The sequence below is a fragment of the Poecilia reticulata genome, linkage group LG1 (genome assembly GCF_000633615.1).
Source record: "Poecilia reticulata strain Guanapo linkage group LG1, Guppy_female_1.0+MT, whole genome shotgun sequence".
Classification (NCBI taxonomy): Eukaryota; Metazoa; Chordata; class Actinopteri; order Cyprinodontiformes; family Poeciliidae; genus Poecilia; species Poecilia reticulata.
This window is the reverse complement of record NC_024331.1, coordinates 22,644,108-22,665,471: the sequence shown is the minus strand read 5'-3', so window position 1 is coordinate 22,665,471 and position 21,364 is coordinate 22,644,108. Positions and strand designations below refer to the sequence as shown.

Genomic DNA, 21,364 nt, shown 5'->3' with positions numbered 1-21,364 from the left:
TAGAGCCAGTGATATATGCACTCATGATGCGTTTAAATACGGTTCAATAATATACTTTATAGCATGTTAAGGAATTCAGTTGTTGCAACGACAAAAAAGTGCGGGGAAGAGAGGGCACAGCTCCCACGCCTATTACAACAATTATGTCTTCAGCTCAAGGTCCAGGGCCAGTTCTGCAGGGTCACTGGGCTCTGTTGGTCCCTCTAAAGAGTATTCATCATATCACCATGATCTCTGTAGGTCACTGTTGCATATTACAAACCAGAAATTAAAATAAAGAGGAGATTAAACTTTAATAAAACTTTTTATTCTGTTTTTCAAAGTCTGGTTGCCAGACAGAACTTAAAAAAGTTATTCTGTTTCTACCACACAAGTATACATATTTGTGCAATCGAGTTGAACAATGAACAATCTTATCACCTGTCATCAAGAAAGGAAAGAAAAAAAAAAAAAAAACAGAACAGTCTTGGTCTGAGTTGCAGGAGTGAACATAAATATCTGACCTGGCAGAGGGCAAAAATAATACGGTCTTTTACACAACAGCTTAGATCACAAAAGAATACATCACATACAGAGGAATCAGACAGCCAGCAGTTTGCTGGTTCATTTATCCGAGTCCAGTTTTTTTTTATGAAGACATATTTACAGATACTGTATGTTCAAGCTTACAATATTTGAAATCATGAAAAGAAGAAAAAAAAAAAAAAAAGAAAAATCATAAGAAGAAGCTGAAAAAATGTCTTTATTTTGTATCAACTTAGCTTGAACTGGAACTGATAACATTTGTGCATTGAGGTTCACAGAAAGAACCGTAGCGCCCATAAATGTCTTTGGCTCGAACTGCAAAATAGTACGTGGAGCCGCACTGGAACTGGGTCAGTGTGCAAGCCATGGGCAGAGGAAGGGCGTTCACTTCCCCTATCTTCTTCCAGTGCTGTTGAGCTGTACCGCTACTAGAGTTGTCTTGATGGAAGGCATAGAGGTGATAGCTGTCCACAGTCGCGCAGGTGCGATCGGTTTCTGCAACGCTCCAGGACAGCACGATACCGGTCTGACCCGGCACCAACTTCAGCTGAAGTTGCTGGGGGGGAGAAGTCTGCTCCGCCTCTGGGGGCAAACGCTGAGGCGCAGGAGCGGGAGGGAGAGGAGGGAGCGCCGAGGTGGGGCCACGGGTCGTTGTAGTGGTTACAGTGCGGGACTTCAAGGATTCCTTCACAAGAGAGCAATGAGAAGAGCGGTTGTAATTTCAAAAAAGCAAACAAATGCCTTCATAAGTGAGTAAATATTATAGTAAGTTTCTTTCATGCTTTTCCACCAATCAAAAACACCAAACATAATTACTGAGAGTCACAAAACTTCTATATAATGGCTCAACCTATCTTACACAGTAATAACTGCCGTTGAGTGGAAGAAAATACAGCATTATAAATACATCTGAATCAAATATATTAAGGAAGCTTCATATATTCACCTGTGGGGGGCGGTGATGCACCGTTATCTGGGGATTGCTTGTTGAGTTCGGATTGGTTTTTGGGGATGATCTTGGTCCTGTACCTGTGAAACAGGAATAAACATGCATTATACATCACAGGCATCAATTAAATACCATAAAAACAAAGCATAAATGTGAATTTTTTAAACATTTCAAATCTTAATGGTTTGGGCCAGTACATGGTGAGTTACTCTTGTAAAGCCTTAAGGACTGGTTTGCATACAAAACTGGCCACATTTACTGGTGCCCCTGTTGAAGTATTACTGCAGCGGAATGAAAACTAAAAAATGAATTTTAATTTGAGCATATCTATTAACCAAGATTTGTTTTGAAAATGAATTGCTTTGTGGGATTGCTGGGTGGCTCAGTTGGTAGAGCGGGCACACTATGTGCAGAGGTTATAGTCCTCGTCGTGTTTATCCCGGGCTCACGTCACTGATTAAAAAGAAAAAAAATTGTTGGCAAGAAGAGGGAAGAGAAGAAAAGAGAATCTGGAACTCTATTATCTTGGCTAAAGAAATTACTCAAACAGTAATAATTAACACTAGAACAGCCACAAGCAGTCATTTTGACCTCAGTTTGTTGACCTTGTAAGTTTACTACCAAAATAATAATTTATCTAAATGTTTTTTTCTAACTAAAATAATCCCAAAACAGACTTTTCATTCAGTAGGCAAAGTTTAATTGTGCGTTAAGCTTTTGCTTGCATCGATCATCAACATTTAACTATTGCAAGCAAATTTTGTTGACTTATCAAAAATCTAAACAAAATGACTAGATACAGCAAAAATATTTGTAAACAGTAAACATTAAGTATGAAATAAAGTAACAGAACACAAATTTGATGTCAAAAGTAGAACAAGAACGAACACAAGAACTATGTACACTTTTTACAATGAAGCCAATGAAATCATTTATCATTCACAGCGAGTGCAGATCACCACTGTTCGCCTGGCGCAACTCCCACACACAAATTTAAAGCATTTGCTGCAAATGTTGGAGGTTTTATTTTTACTGCAGTATTTCCGCACTTGGCACTGCTTCCTTGTAAGGCTTTTGGACACTTTTAAGTCCAAATGGCTAAGACTTTCACTTTGCTCAACCTTCTTTGGTAGTCATCTCGCCTCTGTAAACTCTGTATAAAGCTCCTCCCCTAGCTGCTGCAGAAACCTGCACCATGGGATCTGGGTGCCAGTGCACTGCTGGAACAGAATGTGACCATTTATTCCCGCAAGGTCCAGTATGTTGTAAAACACAGCAACATACCATCTCTGTGTACCAAGATTTACTGAGTATTTCCTTGCCATGTGATCCAGAATGTCCTCACTGTATTTTGTGTTTTTGCCGAATTGCACAGACTCTGATTTTGCCTTCAGCCCATCAATAAAATCCGGGTTCACAGTACTGAGACTACAGGTACTTCTGCAGATCTCCCTGGGCTCCAAGACAGTATCCCGTTTTAGAGAGGTGAAGAAACCATCAGTGATGTTGATGTTTCTTCCCTTTCCCATGAACGGCTCCAACAGATTCACAGCTACTTTCTCCTCAAGAAGCATTCCCTCCTCTCCCAGATAAGGAGCCACACTCAGCATGTATTTTGACTCGATGTCCACTGCCAGCCAAAATTTTATTCCAAATTTACAAGGCTTGTTTGCCATGTACTTTATAAATTTACACTTGGTCTTGGTGGGGAAAGGCTGTTCTTCAATGATGATGTTGGCATCGGGATTGTAACAGGCAATACAGTTCTTCACAAACATGTTCCAGGTAGCTCAGATCCTGTCTTTCATCAGTCGTGAACATTGATTTTTATTCTGATTGAAACTGAGAAACCTCATGTCTTTGAACCTGTCTCTGGACATCGTTTCCCTGAAAAACCGAAGCCCCATTTCTCCGACCAGAGACTGCCCAAGTCCATATATTTTGTTCCCTTAGCTCCACGGATATACAGGATGCCGATAAAGGCTTTCAGTTCAGACATGGTCATGTCCCACGATCTGTTACTCAGATGTTGATGAGCTTCAGTCACAGTACACTTCCTGATGTGCTTTAGCATGCTTGGGTCAATAATGCACAGGATTGCAGTGAGCGCAGTATTGATGCTGTGCTTTGCGTAGAGAGTGGGGCCAGTGGCTTCACTGAGGACATTTTCACTCTTCCACTTCCCTGGATGCTCAGCAGTCCACACAGACTCCTCCTTTACATTTTCCACCTTCACCGCCGCCAGTAGGCTGGCCTTCGTGTTGGCACCAGGTGTGGAAGCTGGTTCAGTATGCCTCATGATGAAAATAAACTGGCAATGAATAAGGTTGCCAAATCCAGCCTACGCTGTAGTATTATCATGATTCATTAACCTGATGATTTAGCCAACAAAGCGCCTGCAATTAACCCAGCTTAGGAAAGCTCACCTGACACTTCAGCTTTTATAATTGCCTTTGTGAGACGGTCAGAAAACATTATGGGTCTCCTTTTGCTTGAGTTGTCCTCTGACTCAATCTCTGAAGATGAGGAGTTTTCATCCACCCAGGAATTGTCGATATCGTGTCGATACCTCCAGGTCAGATTGTCCATCGGAATTGTAGCTGTCCATGTTCAGTCTTTCCAACGCCATTTCTACGGTCATATTTCTTTTATCAGCCCCTCCTGGATTTCCCGATTGTTTTTGTGTTCATAAATCAGATTTTGTACCGCGACTTTAGAAATATTTGCAAGAAATTTTGTGACGTTTTTCCACAAACACCTTCCAAAATCTTCATTTCGAAGTAGTTGGATTAGAAAAAAAATACAAAGAAATGTGTATTCTTTACAGGACTTAAATAGCTGGATTTTTGGTATCGGCAATAAAGCAGACTACAACATTACATCAAATTAAGCTAGAGCAGCACCGTATTAGAAGCAAAAAATACTGACACCTGCAGGTGGGAGTTAGAAGTGACTTGAACCTAATGTCTATGCTTCTTTCGTCTCCTGTCCCCTTAAATTTTTTCAGCACCTTTCTCAATTTCTTTTATCTTTTATTGTCTGCATCCATGTCCATTACATTTAAAATAAACCCAAAGAAACGACACAAAGACCAATGATTTAGGTAATTTCTGCAAAAAATGCAGTGGTGAGTTGATTTAGTTTTTTGCAATTGCTGAATTGTAAAAAACTGGAGGGACTGTTTTATACCTTTGTATAGTTTTCTGTCTTCCTTTATAGTTTCAGACATAAAAGAAACAATTAGGACAATTAGGAGAACAAACACCGCTGGAGATGCTGTTTGACCGATGGCCGTCATATTTCCCACCTTCTATTTTGGAAAATCAAAATAGACCAGCACAAAATGGCCGCCTGTGGCCAAAACAGGTAGAAACGATTGTATTTCATTCGTCTTTTGAACACTAAATATGAAATCCATTTAATTGTGAATATTTACATAGTTTTTCAGAAACGTCGGGGACCAGCAAGGATTTGTATGCCTTGCTTTGATAAGTGATTAAACATGCAAAATGAAAAGCAGTCAAAAGCGCTGTCACAGCTGTCCTAAAGTTAAAGATCCCTCTGTCTGTTCACGTTACCCTTAATTTCACAGAAATGAGAATGAACAACACATTACCAGAGTGGCAGATGGTGGATTTTTCTCAGATGTTGTAACCACAATAAAAGATTAACTTATTTGAAGGCTTTTCACTCATCTTTATCATAGGTGAGAAAAATTGGGGCTGGCATTGTCAAGTTTTAAAATAGAAAATAAATTCATGCTCATTGTAATTTGTTGCTCTTACTGTTGGGAATGCTGATCACTGGGTTAGGCCGGGGGCCAGAGGAGGGCGTTGCACCTTGCGCAGTCTTCACTCCTGTCACTGAATAACACAGGAAGCATAATAGTTGGATCATAATGAAAAAAAAAACAAAACAAAAATTACTCCAAATCAGTTTTTAAATGAGAAAAACGCTCCTTTGTACCTTGTACATCGTCGTCATCCTCAGTGAGGTCAATGACAGAGCCTTTGGGTCGTGCTGGAGGGGGAGGTGCAGCTGCTTTAGATGGAGTGGGTACAGAAGCTTGGTTGTCTAAGTAGAATAGAACATTGCTGATGAAGATGTGCAACTAAGAGGAGAGGAAGTGAGCATTGTCCCACTAATCCTACAATTCCCTCACCTGTCTTGGATGTGAGAGACGTCCCTTGTGGTGTTCCTGGTGCGGTGGAGCCCGTCGCTGCTGGCCCTGAGGTTGCAGGTGACGAGGCTGAAGACACAGCGCCGGCCACGGACACAGACTGAGCCGGGGCTCTGACTGTGGTCACAGACACCCCGGCATTGGGTGTGGTTATCCTTCCCGCCCCACCTTGATACACGGCTCGGGCTAGGGAGATTTGCGTTGTGGCCACCTGCCCAGAAGAGGCCTGCAGAGTGGGAAGGGCGGCAGCTGTGGAGGTGGGGGCTGACGCCGTGTTGGCCGCAGGAGAAGGCTTGAGGATGAAGGTGGTGGTGGATGGAGTGGTTTTGGCCTTGTTCAGGGAAGTGGCTGCAGCCAAAGAGGAGACGGGGAAGTTGACGAGCGTTCCTGTTTGGCCGTTGACCGACAGAGGCAGCTGGATGACCAGCGGCTGGCCTGCGGTCACCATGCTGCTCCCGGATGTCGTTTTCAGCACCAGAGTGCCCGGTTGGCTTTGAGTGGTGATGCCGGTGGAAAAAGTGGAGGCGGCGTTAGAGCTGGAGGTGATCAGCTGCAGGATGGAGCCCTGTGGGACTAGGGTGGTAGTGGAGGTGGAAGCTGGGGCTAGGGCTGAAGCTGGGGCCGAGGCAGAAGCTGGGGGCGCTGTAGAGACCGACAGAGGAGCAGCGACTGGAACCACTGCATTGACAAATGAGAAAAATCAAGCGGATGAGTAAGAAAGACCCATGGAAACTTTGAAATACCCTGTAATTTGGTTATTTTGTGAATCCTTAACACATTCATTTTGTCAACCACAAACTTAAACCCAGGGCATCTGGAGTTCATCATTCTGAAGTTGAATCAAAAGTGATTCATGATTTTTAAAATGCTTTATGAATTAAAATCCCAAGCAACATAGAAAATATGTCGGGAAGAAAGTTCCAGAGGGGTTTTAATCGAGGGTTGCCATTTAATCTATAGAGAATTCCCACAAGTGTCACGTCACAATGCATTCTGGGAAGTGGTTGCTCCACGTCAGGTTTGTTAAAGCCAATTCTATACGACGTAGTTGAACAAACAGTAAACTAGTGCAAAAACATGCACTCAGTACATAAACTCATGGATGTTTTCTGTGCAGCAGTTTGTCTAACTTCAGATCTTGTGGAGTTTCAGAACACATCTATGGAATGACTTGGCCAAAAGTCAGCAAATTGGAATATTTTAAAGAAGAATGTTGTTCCCTCACCACAACCTCAAAGTAACATAGTGATTGGAACCAGTGCAGCTAACAGCATGTTCTACAAAGTGAATGCTGCATAAACTCCCCCATAAATTAAGTCATTTTAAGTGTCTGGTATTTAACTAACTCTACATGGGGTGCTGAATACACATGTGCCACTTCATAACTCTGAGGTTGGAACTGAACAAAACAAGGTCAAGTTGAAGTTATGTGAATAATTTTGAAACGTTTTTAACTTACCAGCGGTGCTGGATGAACCAACAGCTGCTGTAGTCTGCTTGACTTCAACAGAGGTCCGGACTGGCCTGTTCAAAAAGATTGCTTATGCTTAGGATTACTGATATAAGAAGCCAAGTACGTCCATTGACAGGATGACGACTAACTGTGTGGTGGTGGGGACAAATAATTTTATTCCATTTCAAACAGCCATCTTTTCACATCTTGCAGATAGAGACTCCAGCTCACAGGCAAAGTTCAGGTTTAATTCTACATTACAGTGTCAGGTTTAAATGTTTCTCTTTTTTTTTCCAAATGATGTAAAGCCACGAGGAGTCTGTGTCAACATGTTAGTGATTCGTCTAAATAAAGTGTCTAGGTTGATCATTGACAATTGTCCCAGAATGTTTTCACTTCGCTGTGTCAAAAGAGCAAAGGAGTACTGTCGTCGTATTCGCGGAAAAAATCTGGCCTCCTCTTTACTCGGAGTATTTCATTGATGGCATCTCGGATCTCTCTCCACCTGTCAGTGGACAGGAACGGAAAACGACGGTCGATGTACATCCTTATTGTCCTCCTCAGGTTTCTGGGCAGAGCCTCCTTGCCCATCAGTCCAACATAATTGACCTTTGCGACCCAGTCACAGTAGACGTCATATGGCACCAAGTACCGGAATATGTAGGACGCATAGCGGTCGGGTCTGGGATTCCCTGAGCTTCTCTGGCAGTTGTGATAAAGTACTCTCTCCAACTGAGACGAAATTGTGCGGAGCTTTACATCAGCTCTGCATCTTCCCTCACTGTGCTCTGCCAGCATTCTTGCCATGGCGGTATGGCGTGCCATGTCTGGCTCCTTCTCTTCCTTAATTTCCAGCTCTTCTTTCTCCTTCTTGACAGGCAGTGCAGGAGTCCTGCCAAGAGAGGGCGCCCCTCCCTCTCTGGGCGCCTCAACTGTCTGCCCACGGAGCACGCTGTTGGGAGGAGAGGTGCAGTTTTAACTACACTCTGCACTGCCTGAAGAAACGCTCAGGTTATCACATTGTAGAACGTCACAAGACTCAGGACAAAGGGTGCAAATCACCGGGGCACGGGGGTGTGGGGGGTGGGGTGTGTGTGTTTATTCCTAGCAAGTACTAGGAAGTGCTCTAAAGCTGATCCTGACAGGATAGGAGGATTGAATTTTTCTGTCCATTAGCTTTATGTTCACTTTTACTGGTTACACTTAGCAACCTGGGACAATGTCATCGGATGGCGCTCTGCACGGTCTCCTGTGTAGTATTGGCTTCAGTCCGGTATTGTCACGTTCTTACAAAAGCCAAATTCTAGTCACACAAAATATCACAGACAACTTACATGTACAAAACTCAGCTGCTGCGGAAATATTCAGTCACATGGTGATAAAGGCTTGAAAATGTGAGTTTCCAGTCAACTTGTAAAAATAACCGTTATAAATTTGAGAAGCTACATTAGTTTTGTAAATTAACAGCCACAACACCTGGTGAGCAGATACTTACCGCTGAACTTGGGAGTTGTTTGTAACAGTTGCAGTCTTGGCAGCAGCAGTAGCAGCAGCAGCAGCAGCAGCAGCAGCAAAAGCCTGTGGAAATCAAACGGTCATCTTTTATATCAGACCTAGACATTTTAGACGCTCTGCTGAAAGGCCAGTCTGCGGTTGAGGTAACAATAATGTTTTGAAGTTCATTCAAAAAACTGATTTTTTATTTTATTTTTTTGTTAATTTTGTGAGAAAGACTGAAATTCTAGTGACAAATTCCTTGTGTGGCCCTGAATTGTTTTGTCACAATGTCACACCCTAGTAACACCTCAGGCAGCAAAGGACTCAAAACGTAGCTATGAAGAATAAAGGAAGCAAAAACAAACTAATTTAAGACGTGCTAAAAACTAGTTAAAGTTAGTACAGCATGGCATCAAAGGTTGGTTACGTAAGTACTGAGTCACAAACAAGAAGTGAGTAAAAAAACACACACACAAATTACTATGAGTACACTGATTTCAGTTTTATGGCCCAATGCTGATCTTGGAAAAGCCTGACTTGCCGATTCCGTTTTTGCCTGATATAAATTTTTCTTGCCTGAAATGTTGCTAAAGATAGCAAAAAAGTTGCTGAGTTGGGGTGACTATTTATTGCAAACGTGCAGGCATGATCTAGTGGGCCGGTCCATCAGTCAAGGGAGAGCAGAAGAGGACAGTGATTGATTTTTAGATCTTTGCTGAGATGGATAAGATCAGCGTCACGTGTAAGCATCGGACGATCACCGATCTCCCAAGATTAAGAAAATCGGCTGGCCAATAAATCGGTGCAGCCCCTACAAATGACCAAATCTCAAATTACAGTGGCAACCACAAGATTTATGGATGAATGTAGAGTAAATAAGTTAAGTATTCTTCACATATTAATTGTTGGCTAATATATTCTTAGTGCTATGAACTTGCATTTTATTTCCTAATGTGATATATAGACAGGTGGACAGCATCTCAAAGCAGGAGTTGCTCACTGAACACAAATGACGTTGCCCAAAACGTGAACAGTAGGAACCACAGATGGGAAAAAAAGACAGAAGAAAATGGACATGTACCGAATTTTCTGCACTACAAGGCGCACCGGATTATAAGGCGCACCTTCAATGAATGGCCTCTTTTAAAACTTTTTTCATATATAAGGTGCACCGCATTATAAGACGCATAGAATAGACGCTTCAGTTTGGGTTGCCAATTTGTTCCATACTCTTATTATTACCCATCCACATTTGTAAGGAAGTGGTCCCCGAGTACTTTATATAGTAGTCTGCCCCAGTCGTTGTTTCACTCACGGTGTTGGGATATTGTGCCCAACTGCTTTCTGGGTAACACAGACCAACCGACACGCTGCCGCTGCANACATACAGCCAAATCTATAATGGAATGTTGTAGAAAAAGCACAATGATGCTTACAATGACCTAACCAAAGTATTTATTTTGCAAATAAGAATGATCAAAACCTTTGGCCTCTAATGTGGGAAGTTGGTAGAGACATTCCTCAAAACGCTTGTTGTATCGTATTTTCCGCACTATAAGGCGCATCTTCAATGAATGGCCTATTTTAAAAAAGCCAATTTGTTCCGTACTCTATTATTACACATCCATGTTTGTAAAGAAGTGGTCCCCGAGTGCTTTATATAGTAGTCTGTCCCAGTCATTGTTTCACTCACGGTGTTGGTGTTGCGATATTGTGCCCAACTTCTTTCTGGGTAACAGACCAACCGACACGCTGCCGCAGCAGTCTCTGTCTCTCTTCCCTCGCCCCTCTGCCACCAATGGCTTTAAATGTATTATCAAACTTTATTAACAAACCAGCGTTCTGACAACTATCCCAGCATGCACCGCGCACTTCTTCTTCTATGGGGGAAAATGAAGTCGGCAGCTGCTTACCGTAGTTGCTAGACCTGTTGTGGCTCAATATTAGTCCATATATAAGGCGCACCGCCGGCTTTTGAGGATATTGAAGGTTTTTAGGTGCGCCTTATAGTGCGGAAAATACGGTACTGCAAATAATATCGCAATATTTAACAATATCATCGCTGTTACAAGATGTTCTAATATTCCACCCATCCATCCATCCATTTTCTTTACACTCTTGTCCCTTAGTGGGGTCGGGAGGGTTGCTGGTGCCTATCTCCAGCTAACGTTCCAGGCGAAATGCAGGGTACACCCTGGACAGGTTGCCAGTCTGTCGCTGTGTTCTAATATTGTGCAGCCTAAATACCAATATGATATTTAACTTGATGGCAACAAAAGACACATGTGATGGCAATTATAACACACAAGGTACTGAGTTGGAAGCAACAACACTACAATTTTCTAATATTGTTCAGCCATATTTTAATTATTTATTAGCTCAAAGAGGTTCTACTTGGGGAGAATGTTCTAACAGCCTTGATGAAGAAGTTTTCTTCCTGGTACTTTTGGGAGAATCTTATTAGAATCATATTTAAGTTACATAGCAACATTTTTGGATCAGCAGTGTTCATCCAGCCCCTTATAACAATCGATTGCTCACGTTGCCATCTGAGAAAAAAAAAAAAAAAAGAGAGAGAAAGAATTACCTAGCCCCTGTTTTATGGCTTATGGCATGACCTTACTACAACTTTAAATATGTCAACCATACGAAACAATAAGGCAGAAAATCCCATTTTACCTCCTGTTTTCTTTTGTTTTCCGACACCTGATTCGCCTCTCCAAACTTTTTGGCCAGTCGAGCAATCTTGCTCTTAGAGAAATAAATAAAAAAAGTTAGATTCCTAACGGTGTTACAAGCCTGTAGATTTTCTTCAAGCAGAAGACTCCCCGTTTACTTACTTGGAGTGAGTTGATGGCAGTTTGGTGTTTAGTGGCACAGTCGATTTTATCTACTCTGTCCTTTAACTCCTGGAAATGTTTGTCAAAGATTGTCAGCTCCAAGATCTTCAGACGCTCATTCACAAGCTGCTGGACGATCTGAGAAAGGAAATAAATATTCTGTGAGCTTATTCGTCACAAACAGGAGAAATCTTTTTGCCAGCCCAAGAGACGCAGAAAACAAACCTTTTCCAGTTTTTGCTGGCTGCCACCTTTTGCGGTGATTTTGAGCTCTAGTTGGGCCTCCAGCTCCTCGTGCTCAACCTTGGGCCTCTTGCCCTCTCTCTTCACAGTCACTGCATCGTTTTCATTTCCCTCTGATAAAGTGCGCTTCAGTCCCGAGTTTGAGCTCTTCTGCCCTTGATCTGTGAGTGAAATAAGACACACTAGTAATGACCCTGTTTGGCTCAGTTGTTCTACATCCTAATCATAGATAGATGCAAAGCTAGTTGAAACATACCCCCCAAAAAAAACACTTTTAATGGAGCCAAACTTCGCAGCAAAATATTTTGATAAGAAAACTTTGAAAACCAAATCTTTTACTTGACAAACATGGAACACGCACAAAAAAATACTTTTGCAAGGCATGCTTGTCCCAGTCTGTTATTTTGTCTAAGGTGACATTTATGGCAGTTTTACTTCAGATCTATTTTTCTTATATGGGAGGAAAAGAAGGAGCTTGTTATGATTTCTGTACCTGTGTTACAAGGTGGGGTGGATGATGGTCGAGTCGGTCCTTCCTCTTGTCCAGCGTCACCTTTTTCCTTTTTGAACTCAACTTTCACTGAGTTCACCTCCATTTTTTCCTCCGCATTTGAGTCTTTCTCAACAGAGGCTTTGTCGCTGTCTTTCTCTTTGCTTTCAGCCGTTGGTCGTTTGTCCTCACCAGACGCAGGGGGTTGTGTTAAAGAATCGGAGGGTGCTTCGCCGGGGGAAGGAGGCTTTTCATGTTTCGCTGTGGACGAGGATTCCTCAGAGTCTACGTTTGTTGAGTCATTTTCTTCGTCCATTGGTTCTATACATTCAGACAGTGCAGATGGTTCAGGAGACCGTTTGTCGGAGTCCTTTTCCAACTCCTCAACTACTTTCTCTGGTGCAGCCGTTTTCTCCTGAATGAGGATATTAACAATAAATTAATTCAATATATTAATGGTAAACTTTTTAAATTCAAAGTGTTTTGAATGTCCATTTCTGAGCATTTACCTCCGTTTCATCCACTGGAATCACATCAGCGTCTTCCTTCTGTTGCTCCGTACGTTCTGCAGACACCGGTGCGGCAGACTTGCTTTGTGCGGATGGTGAAGAACTTCTCTTCTCTTCATCCTCCATCTTCTTTGCATCGTGGGATTCTGAGGGTGGTAGCGACGACTGAGGCGTAGCTTCTTCCTGTGGGTTGGGACTTTGGGAAGAGCCCGGGGAGGGCGAGAGATTCAGGGACAGGAAGGGCGCCGGAGAGCTCAGGGATCCTGGAGTGGCGGGGGAGGCCGCCTGAGGAGAGTTGGGGTCGGAGGAACTGCTTTGCTCCTTTTCGCCGACCTTTTGCCCATCTTCCTTATGCGTGCCGTTCACCAGCGGCGGCGGGGACGGGTTGGAAAGACCCGGAGCAGAGTTCAGTAAAGTGCTGTGAAGGCTTTCCAGTTGCAGACGATCACTAATCTTCATGGTTTTCCTGGCACGAAAAATTTTCTTTTTTTCCTCTGTCATAACTTCCATTTCTTCCTGCAAGGTGACAAGAATAGATCAGATTTCAGAGGCTGGACCAGTCAGTTCCGCCCAGGAGTCTGATCGTTACGCCCTGACAGCTGTAGAGCCTGATCCAAAACACTAGAGGTCACTGTGGAGCTCTTCTACCTTTTTGTTTGCTCTTTTCTAGAGGGTTCCTTCACAGCTCTGAGAACCAATCAGTTCGGAATAGCAGACAGTATTCTGCAGCCGATTTCTCAGTTTTCAAGTAAAATCAGGTAGATCCTTGAAATCTGATCCACATTGTCTCTGTTTTAGAGGCAGAACCAAAAGTAGCATCTCTGTCAGTCAGAACCTCTTTTTTGAGTCCATCAACAAAAAAAGAAAAATGAAGTCTAAAATCCAAATTTTGTTTGGATTGGGCTATCAACTTCCTGTTTACCTAAGCCCGGATCCAGAGAACAGAAGAAAAGGACACGGAGTTGAAACAGCAGCTGTAGCCCAGGCTTTCTCCCTTCCCCCCCTTCAGCTATTGGCGGAATCCTCAGCCAATCAGAGCGGACTAACTGGGGCAGTCCTTGCAGCAGCAAAGAGGTTATGCAAAACATGGAAGGCTTTCCGTACAAGGTTTTTGTTTCCCCACACACGATACCACTAAGGCTAGTTGTAGAATTGCTTTAAATCTCCATTTTAGGAGCCTACATAAGTGAGAGCTCTTTTATTCATTAATGAGATTTACAGTCAAATATATGTGATGAGGGAAATTGCTGAAAAAACAGCAATGCTTCTAACAAAATAAGTTAGACTTTTAATCTGGGACTCACCTTCAAACCAAAAGGTCCTTGGTCATGGATTTAACACCAGCTTTGTCTGCAACCTGAAGAGGTAAAAAGAAAAAGAAAAAAAAATATTTAAGTGACTTTCTTAGCAACAAACATGTCGAACAAATTATGATGTAAGCCTAAATTTAGCTCCGTTAAAAAAAATAATCCATCAGGATCCTAAAGAGATTTATTGAAGCATTTTGAGCTTCTAATATCGTAGCACACAGAAAAAGGTCAACACACCAACAACTATATAAAGAGCTGTTCTGCTGAGATGCAGCAGAAAGATACTTAAAAAAAAAAAAAGCATTTTATTAACAATGACAAACTTTCTTATTTGGTCAAACACCAGAGAAGACATATCTCTATATTGAGATACAATCATCAAATGCTGACTTTTCTTCCCGTATTTAAAGAATCAAAAAACTGCGATCAATGCGATGGGATCAACAGCAGAACTAAAGGTTTCTGTTGGCTTCGGGGCAGGAATAAGGTTCAAAAGCTGGGTCTGATGATCATTTTCTGTGTAAAGTTGGTTAGCTTTACTGTTTCTGCATTGCTGATCTGTAGGACTGCAGCAGACTCGGTCATGTGACACCGCTACAGTCAAACAATGTTTGATTTAGCCTTCTGCACCTTCGCAGGCAGCTCTATGTATGTGGAAAAGTACTAGGATGAAGTGTATACTTTACACTGTAAAGCACCAGCGCAGGATGCTGGCGCACACGCTCAACACCCTAAACCATCTCTGCTCTGTTCTCCCACTGGAAGCATGCTCTTTGCAATGATTATAAAATCTTTGGCTTAAAAAGATGAGGCATTTTGTGTTGCTTAAGACATTAACAATGTTTAAGAAGAAAAACAGTCGGCATTAAGAAATGGAGCGATGTAAAATAGCAAGAATGATCAATGTTCCACTTCACATTCCAATCTGATTGCAGACCGCGCAGAGCATATTGTCTCCCCTCCCCCATCCTACGGCCTCAGTAACCGAGCCTGGATTCGGTGCAAAAACTCAAAATGGCTGCCAGCTCTGCTGTTCGTTGTTAAGCTGAAATCTGTAGCTAGCTGAAAAGGGACTCTGTCAGATGGATTGGGTTGCAGCGCAACCGTGTATAATAAGGTTTCCTTGCTGAGCAGAAGGCATCAGCAACCAGAAAGAAAACAATTGAAATAATATAGTTTTTCAAAACATGTAACTTCTTGCTTTAGTAGATAGTACGAGTTCTTTCTTAAATTCATCAGACATACAGCTATTTACCCTAAAGTTATTGTTGTAATCAGAAAACTTTGCCAGCAACAACACTTTGCAGAAAAGTGAGAAAGTTATTACATGCTATATTTATGAACCAGAAAAATCACCAGATTTATTGTTAAACATGTTAACTGCAAGTTAATATTGTTAAAGCGTGATATGTTTCCTTCAAGATAGCATGGTTTGTAGATAAACCTTTCCTTCTTGTTTCACTTGCTAAACTAAAGTCATCAGTATGACAACATCAAGTTTTATTGCAGATGAGAGAGAGATGCTGACCTTTCCTAATTTATTTATTTTTTTCACTTTTTTGATAAACAGCCGCAATATAGAAAAAGGTCAAACGCTGACAGCATTAAAAGGTGAAGACAAAAAGATATTCTCCTCTTGTGTTAATAGGAAAAAAAAAACCTTTATTATGTTGTAAGCTTGTAAAACGCAGGGTATGAAAATGTCTTTGTCAACCCAAAAGTGTCGTCTGTTTCACTACGGTCATTGCTTTTAGTACTTTGTGCTGCAACATTTAGTATGTGTTGTAGTAACTTCATGTACTACAGAAATGTAAAACAGAAAATTACTTGTTTGGGACAACAATCTGAGATGCTGTACACGTGACCTCTGAGAGGTTGTGAAATATATCAATTCTAGCATCTTATGTTAGCGATTAGCATCAGTCGTTTGCTAGCATTGCACTTTCTGTGCGTGTTCCCTAGTGAGTGCAAATACAAAACAAAATACAATACAAAATTAAAATGCTGCCAACACTTAAATTAAGCTTACTTGGTGACAGAAATTGGTTGAAAGTTGAAAAAAATAAATAAAACTTTGCATCCAGCCTTCCCATTACCTGCTTTAAGTCCTGCTCTCCCTCAGCTTCAATGTACCATAGACATAACTGGATATGTCATGGAAAGCACAGAATCCTTTTATATAGTTTCACAAATCTCTGTGCTAACTTCATTTGGCAAACTTTAGCTACATACACTCCCGATCCTTTGGTTTAACTGCTTTTGCTAAGATCCACTTTACATGATTGTTCATATAATTTAAATGTACCTGGTATCAGATTAGTATAAACAGTCCACAGCCTTGAAGTGACATTGCGCACACAATGAAATGTAGCATCCTTATTCACTTATTTATCGCTGCACGATGTTGCAAGTGTTCATTCTCTAGCTGTGCGATCTGAGCCGGTTAAAATACAAATTGATCCATCAACCATATCTTCTCTAATGTTTATAGTAGAGCAGGGGAATAAATTGATTTTATCAACTAATCAGATTTTTTTTTCACGAAAATTTAATTTTTGAGAATTTTTTTTTTTTTACCAATTCACTCCTTGGGCTTCCATAGCACAGAGTAAAGTCAGCACACTTAGGGCCTACCATCTTGTTTCACAAGCATGTTTTACAGCTTGTATTAAGCTGTACTTTGAATTCAGGTCATCTCCCAAAATAGATTACTGAAAATAAAACCAGGTTTTAGGAAATAAAAAAAAAAAGATTAAAATTGGAAATCAGTCTTGGTATGAAAATAAAAATGTATTTTATTTTTAAGCCACAACACCCAACCCTAGTTTGTAGAGGCTTTCAAAGGTACCTATGGTACCTTTCAAGAAGGTATCCACGGTAATAACAAAGTAATCGATATTATTTACTTAGTTTTAGTTTTTGACTGGCTTGTCAACATTCAGCTCCAATCACTTCGTCGTTGGTAAACCCAGTTTGATGTCTCAGTCCATCTCTGCTTTTTGTACTGATCTTCTGCAGTTTGGTGCCTGTTGTGACTTGTTGCACATTCAAAGCAGTTATGAAAGAGAATTGAACTTTGTAGCAACTCAGCTACTACCCATTTTTATCATCTCATAGTTTATGGGATCCAAAATTTATCTGTGTTAATAATAAAGTAATTGATTGCTGTATTCAGAAGTACCATTCCGTAGGTCAGATTATGGAGGTCACTTAGTACTTTGTTTAGAAGGAAGTCCTACATTTTCAAGTTTTACACACAGAAACCACACAGGAACTGATGTCACAGATTTGTGAGGGTGAAGGAGAGGAATGTAAGGATAGCAACAAAAGCAACCAGCAATTTCACCAAACATCCAAAGCTGTTCTGTGGGTCATCAAGTTCATCCAGTTTGAGCAAAGAAATTTTGATGACCTCTGTAAAAGTTGCCATGTGACCCCCTCCTCACACCTCTAGGGTTATTACACATGCAACATCCTATGCACAATAATATAATTCATTTGCAGCAGGGATATGGTAAGTGTTGGCATCTACTTGGGCAATTCCGAAGAACAATGATTCAAAAAAACAAAATAAAAACAAACAAAAAAAACACACACGAGTTGACTAATCTGAACATTTTGGTTTCTGCAAAAACAAAAGTACAAACTTTAAGTATAAACCTTTTTTTAATTCCTACTAGAGAATACTCTAAAGGTTTAGCTAAAACATGAACCTTAAAACAGGAAGAATAAATCAGTTTCAATGAGGCAGAAATGTAAAGCATGCTTAAAAAAAGAAATGGCAACCTTCCGCAGGATGTGTGGGAAAGGGCCCTCCATATTATTTGCTGATTGTGGGAGCTGGGAGCAGCTGAGATGGCGGCCCCAGAATATAAAAGAAAGGGGGAGGGGCTCAGCTGGGACCAGTCCATGTTGCTCCTAGCAGGGGTGTGTTCTCCACAAGGGTGTGTAGTCAAAGTGAGAGCATTCTGGGCATCACCAAATCCCTTTAAAAAGACACAAAACTTTCTTCCCCAGTGCTTTCTGTGACATGCAGCGTTGACTTCATACAGTATAAGTTGAATAACTCTGTCACTTGCTATAACTGAATCATACACCTGCAGGTATAAAAAAATACCTGGATATTGTTCATGCTGCACTTTAAAGTGCACTCTGGTGATTATCACTTACAGTCATAGCTAGCGGTGCACAGACAGAGGGGAAGTACACTGCACAGCCTGTTGCATAGCAACACCCATCCCCCACCTCTAGCACTAACTAGTGCACAGTATGGAAATAACACCCAGCCTGGACTGTACCACTCTGACAAAAAAAAAGGCTAGGAGGGGAGGAGTGTCTGTTTGTCCTTTATTTGTCATTTAAAGAATCAGCAGTCAACTGTAGCTTCGTGAGTAAAAAGGTCAAGAAAAGCACTGTAAAACCTGCTACTGTTATGACAAAGACATTGATTGTTACTGTAAATTTTGAATGTGTTTAAATGATCTTTCACTGGACTGAAGATGTGGTGCTGCATTCATTTTTATTATGCAATTAAAAATGAAAAGTCGTCCTTGGAACACATAAGAGATCAGCTAAAGTGCTATGTGCTATAAACTGAGCACAGGTTGGCACTGTACTGAGTGCTAATCATGTTAGCCTCAGCCTAGTTCTGTCACTCCACCGACGGTCTCCGTTTGGACTACAGAGAACCTTAGTCAGAAGGCAATTTGATCTCAAAGGTCTCTTACAGATTACAGCTAATGTCAAAAGGACAGGCTTTTAGAGAAGACCAAACTGTTCATTGTCTGGCAGAGTTATCCTTCTAAAATGTAACATTTAAGTGGTGTCTTTGTAAACGTATTTTATCTTTTTATTTTTTTCAAAATCTGAAAGTTTAGGAGATTTAGGTATTTAAGTATAAAAATACAAAGATGTGCTCAAGGATTAGGGAGGACTCCTTCCTTTAGTGCTAAATTCAGTTCAACAGACTATGTGGAGACTTGACAAATAACAATGGAACTGAGGACTTTGGTTTCTGGTTACTCCCACAACCAGTTTTGTTCTCCAAATGCATTTTGCTTCAATCCAAATATTCCAGCCACAAAGCAGAAAAAAATATCGACAAATTTTCAAACTATTACGCCTTCCGAGTCTTTCAGAACAGGGTAGATCACTGAAAATCTGAAAATGATTCTAAGAACTTTCTTTTTAGTAAATGACCTAATCGGAATGTGCTTTATTTCATCAACAACAAAGAAACAGCAATTTCCCAACAACAATTTACATTCTAATCCTTCTAATAATTCTCTTAATGCGTCATAGAAATGGAAGAAATAAAAATATAAACCACTTTCAATTTGGCACAGCAACGCAAAAATCACCCAAGTTGAAGCTTAGCTAACAGTGCACGGCCGTCGCTAAATTGCAGAGGCACATAACACCTAATCTAGAAGCAACTGCCCCCCGCCCCCCACCCCCCAGTCCCACAGTCCTCCCACCCTTTCTGTATCTTACACACACAGCCTGTGTGTCTCTGGAACAGCCTCTCCTGCTCAAACATGGACTGTACCACTCTTAGGGGAGGCGGGAAAACGAGTGGGGGAGGGGCGTGACAGACAAAAGCGAAGGAGAAAAAAAAAAAAGTACCACAGCACTAAAACAGGCAATTTGACTGCTTTTAATGCCTTTCAGTTTAATCTGACTGCTTTCACACAGACCATGAAGGAACACACCTAATCTCTTGATTAAACCAAACAGGTAGAATCAATCCTCCTAAGAGGTCTATTTAAATCATTTCCTTGCACATTAGCATATTTTTCCACTTATTCTCTCAGCATTCCAGCATGTGCAAGTAACAACTGGCGCATATTAGCCACACAGTTGCAGGCTAGTTGCAGTAAGTGGGGGGGGGGGGGGGAAACAACAACAAAAAACAGAGCAAAGCATGCCACACTGAGGAGTCTCTATCTGTCCAGCCTCTCAAACAGCAGGGAGGGGTTGGTGTTAAACAGGCTGAACCATTCCAGCAAGAGGGTGGATCCTTTCTACGAACAGGATCAAAGATACTAATTTTTAACTTCTCATAGGTAGATCACTTGGTGCATTAAAATGTCACATTTCAGTTTCTACATTAGTTGATTCTTAAACCCATTTACTAATATGTTGAAGACTCAGAAATAAACACGATGGCATAAGATGAATCTGAGCTTTTCATTTTAAAAAAATAGTTTAATATGTCTTCTTGTGATTTCTCTCCTTCACTAAAAACACTTGTTTTGCAAAGAACAACAAAACTAGCTGTGCATTTATTGCCCAACCCCCCTCCTCTCTGTCTGCCACTGTAGAAACACAAAATGGCCACCAGTGTTGCTGCGAACAGCATGCCGAGCACAAGCAAGAGCAGATCAGATTACTGACTCCGCCCACAAAAACAGCCAAACAGGATTAAAGCAAATACTGTTATCTTTGCATGTTATTTTTGATGAACTTAACTCCTGCTTTAGAGATTGTTGTTGTGAGAGACCACATGAATGTTGACCTGGAACAGCTTTTTTTTAAATACTCCTGCTTATTTGACCCCAAGCTGTACTAGACATATTAATGTAAAACAAGAAATAGCAGAGGAAGGAAATGGAACATTTTATTTCCTTTCCTATTCAGATGGTTTTAGGTGCTTCAACCAGTGTTTCCAACTGTAAACATGACACAGACTTTCTTGGGACTGGGACACAGAGCAAGTTCCTGTTTATTTCTGATAAACTAAACTATTAAAATAAGTAATTACCAATAATGGATATAAAGCAACGAATTGTCCAAAAAGGCTAAATGCAGTGTGGACAAAAATAAAATCAGCCAGCTATTGAGGGCAGACACTGCATTCCAACTACACTGCGCAGAGCGCGCGCTCTACCCTTCCCCCACCCTGACTGCTGGCATATGGATTCACTGAGACTCAAAATGGCCACCCTGTTTGCTGTGCGTAGCAACACGGAGCTTCTCCAGCCTGCCGCAGCTTCCAACAGAGCGTTAGCTTCAGCAGCACCGAGCCGCTGGGAAGTGATGCCTGTCTGTCACAAAAAAAGTAAAACCTTTATTTCGGTGGAGCTGACGTCTTCAGTGCTTGTCGAACGCAATTTTTCTTTTTCTTTTTTAAATATTGGTTATGTCAAACTGATTCCTAGGAATCAACGTGACCCGTGTTGATTCCAACCACACACTAAAAATTATTTTGATCAGCTTCCAGTGATTTTGACCTTGCCAACCAACTTGACTAAAATCCTCTAATCTGCAGTTCCAGCGGATATTACAACATTTTATTGAGATTACTAAGAAAGTCAAAAAAGTGATTAATCACATCACCTTCCTTTTTAACCTAGCAAATCTGTTTCT

General features: G+C 41.3%; 1 protein-coding gene across 3 annotated transcripts in view; it reads right to left on the bottom strand.

The window, feature by feature from the left end:
• Positions 1-285: 285 nt before the first annotated feature.
• The window catches only part of atf7ip (activating transcription factor 7 interacting protein), a 35,427-nt gene continuing 14,348 nt past the window's right edge, over positions 286-21,364 (bottom strand). For 2 of the 3 annotated variants that reach the window (XM_008416176.2, XM_008416193.2), the window contains exons 2-14: positions 13,991-14,043; positions 12,687-13,202; positions 12,181-12,592; positions 11,670-11,848; positions 11,445-11,582; positions 11,284-11,355; positions 8,603-8,685; positions 7,114-7,178; positions 5,637-6,332; positions 5,441-5,548; positions 5,260-5,337; positions 1,472-1,554; positions 286-1,210 (exon numbers count right to left, since the gene is read on the bottom strand). In XM_008416176.2, the coding sequence (XP_008414398.1) occupies positions 758-1,210; positions 1,472-1,554; positions 5,260-5,337; positions 5,441-5,548; positions 5,637-6,332; positions 7,114-7,178; positions 8,603-8,685; positions 11,284-11,355; positions 11,445-11,582; positions 11,670-11,848; positions 12,181-12,592; positions 12,687-13,196 (2,877 nt within the window). In that variant the 5' untranslated portion in view covers positions 13,197-13,202; positions 13,991-14,043 and the 3' untranslated portion in view covers positions 286-757. Of the gene's footprint in view, positions 1,211-1,471; positions 1,555-5,259; positions 5,338-5,440; positions 5,549-5,636; positions 6,333-7,113; positions 7,179-8,602; positions 8,686-11,283; positions 11,356-11,444; positions 11,583-11,669; positions 11,849-12,180; positions 12,593-12,686; positions 13,203-13,990; positions 14,044-17,782; positions 17,834-21,364 lie in introns of those variants that run through there. The other variant, XM_008416184.2, reaches the window with a different exon arrangement.